This window comes from Pteropus vampyrus, unplaced genomic scaffold, assembly GCF_000151845.1.
Source record: "Pteropus vampyrus isolate Shadow unplaced genomic scaffold, Pvam_2.0 Scaffold240, whole genome shotgun sequence".
Lineage (NCBI taxonomy): Eukaryota > Metazoa > Chordata > Mammalia > Chiroptera > Pteropodidae > Pteropus > Pteropus vampyrus.
In genome coordinates, this window is record NW_011889021.1 from 1,979,405 (window position 1) to 1,993,631 (window position 14,227).

Consider the following 14,227-nt stretch of genomic DNA (forward strand, 5'->3'; position numbering starts at 1 on the left):
CTAATAGGAATCTCCAGGGTTGAATCTTGAGTTTGTATTGTGAACCAAATCTCCATGGAATTTCATGCAGCCAGTCCATACATTGAGGAATTGGTATAAGAGGCATTATTTTTCTGCATCTTTAAAAATAAGGTAATTTATTTTGACAAATATGGCAAATGACCAGTTGTAATTTCAGACTATACAGTTAAAGCTATTTAAAAAACAAAAACCCAATACATCAGCAGGTGAAACAATTTTATTTCACAGTTGTCTTTAAAACCACAAAGACACTATGTTCTTCATATAAAAACATTAGTACAGATAATTATACTTTCTAGCAAATGATTATATAGACCCTCTCAAAGAAAAATGCATCCCATTATATGGTTTCAGTTGCTTGGAAAAAACTCACATCTGGACTGATTCCTAACACATACAATTCTGCCGCTGCATCTTTTGGTTCAAAGTAGAGATTACTGTCATCAGTACATGTTCCTGCATTCTTACATATTTGATAATACATATATAGACTGGTTTATCACTTAATGTTCCATTGGTTCATCAGCCTTTTCCGCAGGTTCATCAGCAGGTTGAGCAGGCTTAAGAAGGGAAGGAAAAATAAAATAATATTATGCTATAAAAAATTTATGAGAAAAAGGGGTTAGGTGATATTTCAAATACTCAGTTCATTGTCCTGTTGAAATTTCTAAACAAAGTTTTTTTTCATAGATATAATTTTACAGTTCTGAAAACCTACGAATCATTGGACAATTCTAGTATACTTTATCTTGCTCAAGAATAAAAGGCCTTCCTTTTATTATTAATAGCCTTAAAATACAAGAAGCACATTTTAGCCATTCTTTTCCTCTTTAGCACTAATAAACACAGGAAAATATGACCAGACAGACAGCTGCATGGCCCTCCACTGCATTCTTCCCAACAGTGCTCGTTCTTACCAACTGCAGTTTAAAAAATGTAAATCTTGTTCCTCCAAATAATATCAACAATATTCTTTTCAAATTGAAAAGAAATTCATGCTGTAGAAGAAATTTCTGTACTGGACACTTTATTTCAAATTATACAGCTAGCAAATAAGCGTCTGTAAATAGCAAATGTATACTCTAAACACCCAATATAAAAGACCAGTATATAACCTGAGATTCAACAACACTTCTTGATCCTTGTTCTCGATGTTTATGGAGAGACAACTTAGTTTGCAAAGCTGGCCCCAGTGAACTTTCTATGAGTCCCCACTCCTTAAGACTGCTGGCTGTCCCTATGACTTGCTTTAACCAAGAGTACGTGCAGAAATGATGTTGTGCCAGTTTGGAGACTCAAGCCTTAAGAATGCTTGGCAGCTTTCACTTTTGAGCTTTTGAACTTTTGCAAGCTCTGAGCTGCTACTGTGCTAGAGAGACCCTGGTGAAGGAAAGGCCCTAACACTACATGGACAGAGGCCCAGCCATCCAAGTAGAGGTCCCAATCTTCTGACTCTATAAGATACCTAGAAAGTGTGAGTAAAGATGACATGTGAGTAAACTCATCTTGGATGTTCCAGACTCACAACTGACTGCAGTGTGTTAGAGACCCAAGTGAGACTAGCAAAAGGACCATCGAGCTGAGTCCAGTCAACCTACAGAATTATAAGAAATAGAAACAGATAATCAAATCTTCAACCCATTTTGTGTTTATGGAGATCACTGCCCCCTCAGCGTTTTACTTTACTCGGCTCTTAGTTTGCCTACTGCCATTTGAATTGTGAGCTTATCTCAATAATTAAAGACAAAAATAGTAGATTTACACTGCTGTGGTAGGAACATTGGTTTACTATAGAACTAAAGACTCTTGAGTTATGATTAATTACATACCTGTGCCTTTCTCTGTGGCCTTTCTTCAAGACCTTCCAGGAATGGAGACACATCATCATCATCATAAATTGTAAACTCCAAGTCTTTACCAACAATTCCAATGGAAACATTCTGAGGGGGAAAAAAGGTAAAAATTAAAAAATTAAGAGAATTTCGGCTGAAAAATGCTTATAATAAGATGTTGGGTGAAAAAAGCAGAACAACAATTTATATAGCACTTAAATAAAACTTAAAAATACTTAACTGTAGGGAAAAGGGAAGAACTCGTAAGCCCTTGTAATTTGCACACTGAAATCATGAGTAACCACAAAGGTCTACGTCACCTAGAAAATGTGTAAATTGGTTCATAACGGGAATGTGCTGCAGAACAGTGTGAGGGAACAAACCACTTAGCTAGGAGGTAAGCCTAACATCTAAGAAATAATCAAATTTGTTTCTCATAAATTGAGACATGATGGTTCTTAACAGGGAAAGAGAGTAAGTTTTGGGTTCTAAAGTGTTAAATTTGGTAGGCGCTTGGAACTATGTTCTACGCGGAAAAATTAAAGAGCATACTTAAAGTGTTCAGTGAATGCTAACCAGTACAAAAGAGCTCCTGTAAAATTTTAGGCGTAAGACTATATAGGCCATTTTCTATGATTCAGTAAAAATATGAAAATGGGAAGCCAGACACCTGAGCAAACTTTTACAAATTGTAAATGTCAACAGTCAACTGCACACCCAATTTTTAAGATAGTCATCTTGGAATGATGCCATCAGTATTTTCAGTAAAATTTTTTGAAAGAATATTATTTTTATAATAGGAAAAACTGTTTAGAAAAGATGGCAGGCTATAAAGTCTTCATATAATATTAAATAATTATCCGACCATCATAACAAAATGATTTATAAAATGCCGACAGATCTCACTTTAATTAATGATCATTACTTCAAGGAAGCCCTTAGTGGTTCCTGCACTGTACTGTACAGGTCTGTAAATCATTCAATCTCCCCTTCTCCTGGACAACTATACTATTCTCCATTCTCCTTGCCGCTGGATACCTTACTCCTATTTCACTGAGAAAACAGAAGCAAATTAAGAGAATATTCACAAGCTCCCACAGTATCCACTCTTTCCTCTATGTGTCCCTACATTCTCTTCCTTCCTGTTACTCTGAATGAACAGCCTAATTTCTTTTCTAAGGCCTACCTTTCCTTCTGTGTACTGTTCAAAGAAACTGGCCTAGCAGTTTTTCTCATATTTCTCCTAATGTATGTTTCCCTTTACACTGGAATATTCTCATAACCATGCAGCAAACTTCCTATAATTTCTCCCATCTTAAAAAAAACAACAGAAAACTCTTTTTTTCACATTCTTTTTCAGCCACCACTCCATTTCTCTGGACCTACAACACAATATATCCTCCAAAGTACTGTCTCAAACCCCTCTTTTCTCATTCGTTCCTGATTCCATTCCTATCTGGCTTTTGCTCCATCATCCATTATGATTGTCTAGTCAAGTCCCCAGTAATATCATTGCTGATCTAATGGTTAATTCTCAACCAACATCTCCCTTGACCTATTAGCAATTTTTCATTCTCTCTTCCTTGAAATAGTTTCATTTGCTTTTAAGGATGCCTCATTTTCCAAATTTTCCTCCTACCTCCTGGGCCATCTTTCTCAGTCCTTTTTGCTGATACCTACTTACCTCCTAATCTCTAAAGGTTAAAGTGCCCTTGGCCCAATCTTTGAACCTGTTGTCTATTTGATTCCTTTGCCAATCTCATTCGGTCCAGTCTCTATAAGCCATTTCCACATGAAGACTTTAAAATTTGTAACTAGGCTAGACGATTCTCCACCAAACTCCAGAGGGCACACACTGGATAACTGCTTATTCTATATTGCTAAATGATCAAACAATAGGAGTATCAAATTTTATGTCCTAAACTAACTGCCTGATCTTCCTCCATAACCCCTACTCCAAAACCTGTTCGTCCTACTGTCTTATCCATCTCAATACATCATAAATCTTTCTTTAATCAGGCCAAAAACTTTGAAGACATCCTTTTTGTTCCTCTCACACCCCCACAACCAATTTGTTAGCAAACCCTTTGGCTCTAATTTCAAAACATACCCAAAACTGAATCTTGCTCTATTACTCTGCTCTAATTCACCATGATCTCTCGGCTGAATTGCTTTAAGTCTTAAACTATTTCCACCCATGCCCTCACTACAATCTGTTCTCAAAACGGCAACCAGTGTAACTCTTTTAAAAACTAAAGTCATAGTATTCCTCTGCTCAAACTCTCACAGCCCGCTCAGAGAAAAATCCAAAGTACCTACAATGTTTTATGGGGCATACATACACAAGCTGGCCTCCATTAACTCTCTGACTTCCTTCCTTCTCTTCCTCTTGATCGCTAACTCAACACTACTGGCCTCTTTGTCTCGAATACTAGAAATATTTTAGACCCAAGCCCCTTGCACTTGCATTTCCTGGAATAATCTTGCTCTAGACATTTGCATGGCTCACTCATGCACCCTCCTTTCAGCTCTTTTCCTCAAATTCCGCTTTCTCAGTGAGGCTATTCTTGACTCCCTTGTTGTAAATCATACCCACCATACCTTCTTCCTATACCCAATTGGTCATTCTTTCTCTTCTTAATCTGTTTATTGTTTCTATAGCATTTATCACCTTTTAATATACTATGTCATTTAGTTAGGGGTACATGGTCTATCTCTCCTCCACTTGGATGTATGTATCATAAAGGCCAAAATGTTTATTGTGTTTATAATATCCTCAATGCTTAGTGCCTACATGTGGTAGGTGCTCAATACCATGTATTTGTCAACTGAATTAACACAAAGATATTCCTATCTATTGAAATAAAGGATATTTGACATAAGACTTACTGGTTTTGTTTTATACCAAAGAAATGTTTAAAAACTGTTTCGAAATCAGATCACTTAGTAAATAGCTTAAAGAGAAAAAATGAACCAAAGCAACCATCTCTCAAAGTAAAGACCTGTAAGTATACACTCCTCTATTACTTACATTTCTGCAATAAATGATTAAACTATAACATTAATATCTACAATTGGAAAACGTGATTTTTACCTTTGTTGTTAGGTCCTGTTCTGCAGGAAGTGTCTCTCGTAAGGCACGCAAACCATGCTTAACCAGTTCGTTCAAATTGCCTATGTGTAATAAATAAGTTAACAATTACTTCCTAATTTCACCTTCAAGCTAGGCTTCTTTTATTTTTGTTCGGTCTATAGTCTGAAATCATGATTTTAGTCACATACTAAATAAACCACAATAAAAAGAGACAAAAGTTTAATATTTTGCCCTATAATCTTCTAGTAATTATCAATAACATTGACTATTATTTTACTTAAATGAGGTCACATGATTTTTGTTACTAAATTTTACCTTATACTAAGTTAAATCAAAATTCTGATTCACAAATGATACAGCTCAAAGTTTTGTAGAATGTATTCTGTAGAATGCTAGTTGTTGTATTTGCTCTTTATAAAAGGAATCTCCAATTCTATGTGGCCAGTATTAGCCAACACTAAACAGAGACATCACAAGAAAATAAAACTACAGATTAATGAACCTTATGAACAGATACAAAACACTCAAAAAAATACCAGCAACCTGAATCCAGCAACATTTGTTTATATAACTATTCATACATATAATTTATATTATACACTACAACCAAGAGGGATTTATCCTAGGAATGCAAAGCTGGTTTAACACTCAAGAGTCAATTGCAATATAGCACAATAGAATGAAGGGGGGAAACAACTACACGATCACCTCAATAGATGATTTAAAAAGCATGTGTTAAAATCCAAGATCTTTGTATAGGCAAAGCACTTGAAAACCTGCCCTATCATTACATCTTTCAACTTGTACCTTTCTTTCCTACAGCTACACTGATTTTTTACTTGTTTATGGACTACTTAATGCAAAAATGTCTGTGTGGCTTAAAGTAAGAATCACAGAAAACTAACAGTTGTAAACAGAACTTAGAATTGGTAGCTAGTACAGTGTTCCTCAACTCTGGGTGGGGTACACTTCAGACCAACTGAATCAAGAATCTTCTAGGTTGGGGACACATATTTGTATTTTTAAAAAGTTCTATTGGTGACTATACTGTGGTAGTCAGAAGCAGTAAAAACTAGTATGTGTAACAGAAATAATAAAAACTTTCTGTAAGGCTGATAGTTTTCTTCATTTAGGATACTATGCTAATTCTCTATACGAAGAGTGGAGAGGGCAAAAAAAAAATCACTTACACTCCATAAACTCAGACATATGTCTCTCCAAATAAGTACGAGCTGATTGAGAACGGGCTCCAATGGACATAGCTCTGCAGTCGAAATAGTTAGCAGATGGACAGGTTTGGAAAATATGAGGGCCCATATCCTACAAATAAGGAAAAAAAACCACTTCATAATTCTTGACTTCGGTTGAGAAAATTGCTAGTCAGTTTTAAAAAAATCATTAAAATATAACAATACTTTATAAACTTACATCATAACCAGCAATAAGCAGCCCAACACCATATGGTCTCCGGCCGTATCTCTGTGTTGGTATCTGGGTCTCTTAAATTAGTTAAAGATCCTGTTCTAACAAGGAATAAAGTACTATCTTTATTTTCAAATTAAACATTATTAACAAAGAGTTCCGGTTTCATAATTGCTACATAATTACCACGGGAAAAAAATAAAGCAGAGCAAATTTCTTTGGCCTAGTATTAAAAAATGTTGAGCTATCCACCAAACCCAAGAATTAGTGCTAGCAAAATAGTTTCCTCCCATGGAGAGAACCTCATTCATTTTGGATATAAGGGGTCAAGGATTTCTTGGGATGTCTAGAACCACCAACGAAAAACTAAATCTCCTCTAAAATGATGCTTGAATAGTTTTCCTGAAATTGAGCTTATCTATGTCTGGAAAATATCAATTGCTTAAGGGCTGATGAAAGAGCAGACCAATTCTTTATTCAGTACTCATTCTCTCATGGTGGAACTTCTCACAACTTTCCTAAATTTTAAACATTCTGTTATTGAAAAGTAACTAACCTTTTTTTCACAATCTTACCTATGTTATATATTATCATACTCCTGTTAACTAAGATAAGGTTTAAGTATCAAATTCCTTTAAAGTTCATGTCCAAAATGATAATATAAAAAGGATACTGCTTCCAATTAGAGATACAAGACGAGATACAGGAAGAGGTCTGTCAAATACAAATCTGGAATCCAAACACTCCTGGCGCATAAAATTACTAAAAAGGAAGTAAGAAAAATTAGTAATTTCAAATCAGTTATTCAAATTCAAATAAAGTCATTTGATCTTTTTGTTTATGCACAGACATTTACACAGATTATATAAGGAAACCAGAAAGACACCGAAGGATGCATTCTTGTATCAAACTCTGAGGTCATGAGGGGTTTAAAAAAAAAAAAACACTAAAACATTCCTTAGCTCTAGAAAACCTTCGTCTTATAGCACTTTATAGAGAAGGCTGGGCAAGAAAAAAAGAGCACTCTCTTTTCTCTTATCCTTCCCACTGTCAAGATTGTTTGGAATTCTAGGTCTTGAGCCAGCAAAGTGGAACTACTTGGCTTTTTCTTGAAAGCTGACTAAAATTTCCCCAAGAGAGCAACTGTGAGAAATAGAATCCATACTAGGACACTGTTACACATTCTTACCAATGCTACTACTACTATTAAGCACGTGCAAAATACACGTGAAATTTCAAAGACTTAGTTTAAAAAATAATATAAAATATCTCAATAGTTTTTATATTGATTACATGTTGACACAACAATAGTTTAGATAGATTAGGTTAAATAAAATGTTTGATAATGCAATATATTTTACATTTTCAAGAGCTGACAGAAAGCAATAATACTGTCACTATATTGCTGGTCTCAGAGCAAAGGCTCGCTGGATAACTTGAAAATCGTAAACATTAGCATTATTGTTTGCCCTCAGTGGTTATAGTCTTTCTTCTCTAACTACATCACAGACTAAAGAGATTAGTTTGGGCTTATTACCTTTCATCTCCCAAAACACACACTCAATATTACCCAAAAGACACTGTGTTAAGTGTACTACATGCCAGGCTATTTAACAATTACCTTGAAAAAGAAAGAATTGGAAAAAAAAAGTGAGTGTAAGTAACTAGCCCAATCTTAGATACTAATCAGTAAAGGTGAGAACTAAACTCAATCCACGTGATTTCAAAGCCCTAGCTTCATTCACACAATGCCTCTCAACCAGAAATACTCGGGACTCTCACAGAAACCTACCTGTTACTTTCCACTTTCTACCTTATATTATAGATATACTAGTAGATTTTAAGTTTCTAGAAGACAAGATCTATGTCTGATTCACCTTGAATATCCTGTAGTATCCAGAATTGAGCTTTGCAAAAAATAAATGCCTAATAAGTACCAGAGTACTAAAGAAGGCAAGGGTAGCTTAGCTGATCCTTAGAAACCAGACAAAAGTTGTCAAGCTCTTCTTAGACATAACATAATCTCAAGCAACATACACTGAATTAATAAGTATCACATTATTCAATGACTTCTCAAAAGTGTTCATGTGGTCAATCCTATTGGTTGCTATTACAGGGATCAAGAAATGGAATACTTAGTAACTGAGCCCAAATCCACTAAGGTATTCACGATCTTAACTTTCACACTCTGGTAGACAACTTCCTAAAATATCTGAATCTTTTCTAGAAATGGAATCCATTATGAATCGAAAGGGACATTTCTTTTGTTTTTCATGATCATACTCACCATAGCAGTCTAGCATCAGCAGTAAGTCCCGCAATTGAGATACCAATATGATTGTCAACATGGAGAATTTTCTTCTGATGGGCTGCGAGCTCTGACTGTGCTCTCTAAATAAAGACATTATAAGACACAAAAACAAGTTTAGAATTTTATTATCTACACAGTAAAACTTACGTTCGATAGCTCTGTTTTCTACAGGAAGATATACTTAATTGCCTTACTAACCTTCAATGCAACCAACACTGCATGGGTTTTTGATTTCAGACCAACTGTAGCTGATCCTTGTTTGACAGCTTCCATTGCATATTCAATTTGATGAATCCTGCCCTAAGGAGAAAAAGCCATCACATCTTAGAATCATCTTACAAGTCTCTTTTATAAATTTAAAATTAATGTAGAGTTTTCAAATTTCAGGTGAACATAGTTAAATCTCAAATGATTTTTTTAGAACCAGGAAACTTACTCTAATGATAAATTTAGGTTCCAGGAATTTCTAAAAACGATTCTATTCCATTTTCTAACAGTCTATAATCTCAGGAGTTTCTAAGCATATTGCAGCCACCAAAAGCCAATCCACAGAAATAGTATAAAACATGGTTTTTACCTGAGGACTCCAAACAGTGACATCATTGTCATACTGGTTGCGAAACTGAAAGTAAAAGAAAAAAGACCTATTAACAAAAGAACATTACAAATCCCAACTCTTAACAAACTCTATCATTAAAAAAATGTTTTCCCAACTCTTTCACCATAAACACAATGCTGTTAATACAACTACATTTTAAGATTACAACTGTATGCATTTAGTTGCAAGCCAATTCTACATTTACCATGAACTCTAGATGGGACCTACCTTCCCAATTATCCACTGTCCATAACACTCCCTTTGGGTTCAGTCAATTACTAAAGTTCATATCTGTCAACTTTACTTCATTTCTTTGCTAAAGTTCTCTTATACCAAGCCCTAATAAATGGTCAAAAGCATTCCTTTCCTTTAAACTAGCTCAAATGTCTATCTCTTGAAGTCTTTTCCATCTTTTTTCCTCAAAGCCCCCCAACACATACTTCCACCAGTTCTTTGCCTGTACGTCCCTTTCTACCTAATATTATTATTTAGAAGCATGTGTGATTTATCTTTGAACCCTCACTGCACTTAAAAGTGCCTTGTACAGAAATTCATATTGAAAAACACAAAAATGTCCTCAGGAAGTCAGAGGTGGACACAAATAGCTACTGCGACTGAACCATTAAACGAGTCTACCAGAACAGTATTTGGGAGAATCATGGGAGTGAGAAGGTTGAGGGCTAGAATTGTAGACACAGGAAAGGAAGCCTTGAGACTATGTTGTAATCCTGATGACACCACTTCTCCTTTCAGCCTTGGTTTACTCATTTGTAAAACTAGGTGACTGGACAACGTGATTGAAAAGGGGCTTTTCTGATGAGCTCTAGGGGAAAGGGAAATGAGAAGGATCCACCAGGAAAACGGACGCCATACAGGAACCCAGAAACGGGCCAAGTCCGCACTGGTAACATATAGGGAGGCCTCCACGTCAAGTCCCTATTTTCTCCTCTCTCTGCCCCCACACAGAGCACGAGGGGCCACTCAGGACTGCTCGGAATCTACGTCACTGAAGGAACTTGAGGGGCGAACTCGGCTAGTTGACGGATGTAGGGTCCGAGGCCTGACAAAAAGCGAAACAAACCGCGGAGAAAGGCCGCACCGACTACCGACAGCCCCTCTCCAGGCCAGGCCGGAGATGCTGAATCACTGCCCGAACCCTCCCGTCCGCTAAGGTTTCCATGCTCCATGGCCCCGGGCCGCTTTAAGGATACGGGAGACGCCGCTCGCCATCCGCCAGTTAGCGGACCTCTGCCCCAACCCAGCCTGGGCTTGGAATCCAACGCACCATGGTTCCGGCGCCGGCCTTGCTGCCGCCTCCTCCAAAGCTGCGGATCAAGGAGCACTGCCGAAACTACCCCTCGGCGCTCTACAGAGACGTCTGCGGGATTTTGACGGCAGCGGCGCAGGGCAGAGCAGTCTATTTCAGAGATATCGATAGGCTTCCAACGCTTCCCCGCCCTCAGAACTCTCAGCGCGTCAAAGGTGGGCGGGGCCTCGGAAGAGGGTGGGACTGAGATTGGCGGGAAACCCTGATCCAGGAGTGCCTGCGGCAGCTAAGAACTGCGGGGCGGCCACTATCAAGTCACCCTTCTAATATCCTCAGTGATATTTCGTGTGTGTTGTAGATTCCCTCCAGTTTCTCACTGGCCCAGCCGATACACCTGAAATCGCTTGGGACCACAGTTGCGACTCGGCATGATAGGGTATGCGTTCAGTGTCCACAGAGATTTGGGGTGTTGTGTGACTGTGAAAGGAAAGAAAGACCAAAAATAATAGTCCGTTTCTATGTGTCAGCCATACTCTTCCTCGAGTATCTTGTTTGTGTACATGCTTTTCTTTCTACTTGGGAAACCTTTCCCTACTTCCGGGAGAACTTGTCTGTCAAGGCTCTGTTGTCATTGATGACCCTTCGTCATTATCTTTGGTTTCTTCCCACCAGACTTTGAACTCTTTGAGGGCATTAATGTCTTTCAGTGCCCTCAAAACCAAGCAAGGTGCCTGATAGATGAGGCCACTGAGGAAAGAAATGGACATTTTCTTACGAAAAACGTATTTTCTCCTTCGAGAGCATTTTTTACCAGATGAAATAGTTTAAGAAAGCTCTGCAAACAGCTACCAACCTAACGTCAACCGAATGAATTATTTTCTTGAGAAAGAAAGGACGAGTACCTAGACTCAGGTAAGGTAAAAGTTGAAAGGGTCCATAAGGATATGAGCTTTGCAGATGAAGTAACAGACTCAGATGACTTAAATGATTTACTCAGGTTCAGAGCAATTCAGTATCACACCCTTTTTAAACTTTTTCACTTACATATTTTGGACATTTTTCCATGTTAAACATTTTCCAGGTTAAGCACGTCTCCCTAGTATTCCTCCTTATGAACATACATTGTATTTTCCCAAATCCCAATTGTTTAACATTTAGGTTACCCTTCTCCCAAGCAACTCATTTATGGGCTGCTTGATATTTTTTTTAATGTACATTTATGTTCCTTTCTTTAAAATCAGTTCCAAAAAAATGGAATTGCAGTGTCAAATGAAATAGATATTTCTAACACTTTGGTTAAAAAGTGCTAAGTTGCCCTCCAGAAATATTTTACCAGTTTATGCTCTCAATAGTAGTACATACGTGTGCCCTCCTCCTTAAATTCACCAATACTGGTTGTTGTCATTTTAAAAAATCACTTAATTTAGTGGACTACATTAACAGATTTAAATTGATAGATTGTTCTCTTGTTTCCCCAGCAGCGAGCATAATGCCTAGCACATACTAAGTGCTTAATAAACATTGTTGAATGAATAACGAAAGTTAATAATTCAATAAATGCTCATTTAAAAGTTATGTATGCATTAACATTTTGAAAATTCTTTTCTACATGTCTCTATATCCACGTTTCACAAATATGTATATAAAGATATAATTTTTTTTTCACAAGTAAGATTATACTAAACTTTTCTACTTAAAAAGTTATGGCTATCTTTTCATGTCCATAAGTAATGATCTATATTGTTTTCAACAGTTGCATAGTATTCTATTGTCTGGAAATACAATAATTTACTTAACTATGGATGAGCAATTAGATTATTCTCAAGTCTTTGCTATTATAAAAATACTATAATGAATATTCTTATATATATTGTATAGTACCAAAGACTGAAGTTCACAACTCTGTGTTTCTAGTACTCTTCTAGTAGAAATCTTTAAATTTGGAAATATTTATGGTAAAATTGAGGAATTGCTTGCTTTTTGATGTCACCATGTAGATATTTTTGGTTACCTCAATAGATCTACTTCACCTTTTATGGATTACATTAGCATGTTTTCTTCCTCGCTGTCTTCTGGTTGAGCTCAGCTGATGGAGGGCACTAGCAGGAGACCAGAAGGCAGTAAGAGCTAGAGATCGGTGTATTTATTACCCTCTCTCCCTCCATGTTGGCACCAGGCTGGCAGTGGTACTGCATCATCTCTTACTGTTTCCCTGCCCACATTCTGATTATACTCTCTTCAGTTCCCCCTTATGAGTGTGCCATCTGTTTCTTGTTGGGACACTGACCGAGACAATAATATTTCAAATTTATATAGGCTGTGGAAGGTATATAATACTTTTTTTTAATGTGAGAAAAACTTGTTATCTTGAAGTTTACTGTATATTAAACTTATAGGAACAATATCAGTAGATCTGAAACAGCTAGAAAATAGAATGTAAGATTATGATATATGTCCTTCCCTGTTTTCTACCTGCTCAAATATACATGGAAAAAGTCAGTTTTCAATTGGTCTTATAATTTTTCCCAATTATAAAAGGAATACACATTTATTTAAATTTTTTTCAAATGTAGACAATATGGAAAATAATCTATCATCTGCTAGGTAGAGAAAAATCACAGTTAAAATTTTAGTGATTTTTTTCCCTACAATAATAACTCTCTAAAGAAGGGAGGAAAATTATCCTGAGATTATATTTTCTAATATTTATAATATATAATATATTGCATATGCATATTGTGGGTGTGATTCTCATTCCATAGAAAGAAATATTGCATCTTTTAGATCAACTTTAATCTACCCCTGGGTTTCCATCATGCCATGCTGGTGGAAATTCAATCTCAGTTATTACTGAGCATTTCCTTTCTATCTAGGATTATACAAAGTTTCTAGGGATTAATTATTGTGGAAGTCCTTAGAATTACCTCAAATTATTATATGTCATCAGTACACCTTTATTTACTGTTGAGATTCCCAGTATTCCTTTACCTCCCTTGGAATCCAAGCATCTGGAATCAAATGAGTGAATCTGGCAGTCCCTGCATCCAGGTGCAGCCTTTTTCTTTGAGTTTGTGCCACCTGGGCTCTGTTACAGAGCAAGACAAGAGTCTTAGCTTTTCACTAAACTAATGGGCTTCAGAATTCTAAATCTTGAGGAATCTCTCTTCTACCTCACCCACAAAGGCAATGAAACAAACTGCCATAAAAACTTGTATCAAATTATATATGCTTATTTTTTTAATCTACTTTTTATTAAGCATTACACCACAAGCATTTCTTCATGACTCTAAATGTCTGCATAACAATAAGGTATTCCATCATGTGAGTGTATCATAATTTAAGTAACATTTGATAGCCTTTTTAGATGGCTCACTCTAATGCTAGCCTGGTCTATATCCACTCCCACCTTATTATTATTTTTTTAATGGTTATTCAGAGGCTAATGTTTTCTAATGGTAATAGCTAAAGGTTAGAATAGAGGAGACAGGAATTAATAGACATAATTTGGAAGAATAACAATTTCCCTCTCTCAGTGTGTGTGACCAAAAGAGAAGCCTGTATAAAAGCTACTGGCATACTTAAGTTGTTTAGAAATATTTTTCCAGAAATTAAGCAATTATTACAGAATGTTATCTAGGTAGTTGAGTAACAATGAATATTACGTATCCATGGGAAAAATTTA

General features: G+C 36.4%; 1 protein-coding gene across 1 annotated transcript; it reads right to left on the reverse strand.

The window, feature by feature from the left end:
* Positions 1-222: 222 nt before the first annotated feature.
* Positions 223-10,713, reverse strand: PSMA1 (proteasome subunit alpha 1). Its single transcript, XM_011374175.2, has 10 exons — positions 10,564-10,713; positions 9,258-9,302; positions 8,879-8,980; positions 8,657-8,760; positions 7,043-7,131; positions 6,376-6,446; positions 6,138-6,267; positions 4,948-5,027; positions 1,851-1,961; positions 223-581 (listed from the first exon to the last, which is right to left on the reverse strand). Exons 1-10 carry the CDS (start codon positions 10,564-10,566, stop codon positions 525-527), a joined length of 792 nt encoding a protein of 263 aa, XP_011372477.1. The 5' UTR covers positions 10,567-10,713; the 3' UTR covers positions 223-524.
* Between the last annotated feature and the right edge of the window lie 3,514 nt (positions 10,714-14,227).

What these genes read in the sequence shown, in the direction of transcription:
- PSMA1 (XM_011374175.2), bottom strand. An exon ending in GCTGATGCTAGACTGCTATG is followed by an intron (nt 7,132 to 8,656) that starts GTGAGTATGATC and finishes CTTCCTTTTTAG; the next exon opens with TAATTTTATGCGCCAGGAGT. An exon ending in TGCTTATTGCTGGTTATGAT is followed by an intron (nt 6,268 to 6,375) that starts GTAAGTTTATAA and finishes CCTTATTTGTAG; the next exon opens with GATATGGGCCCTCATATTTT.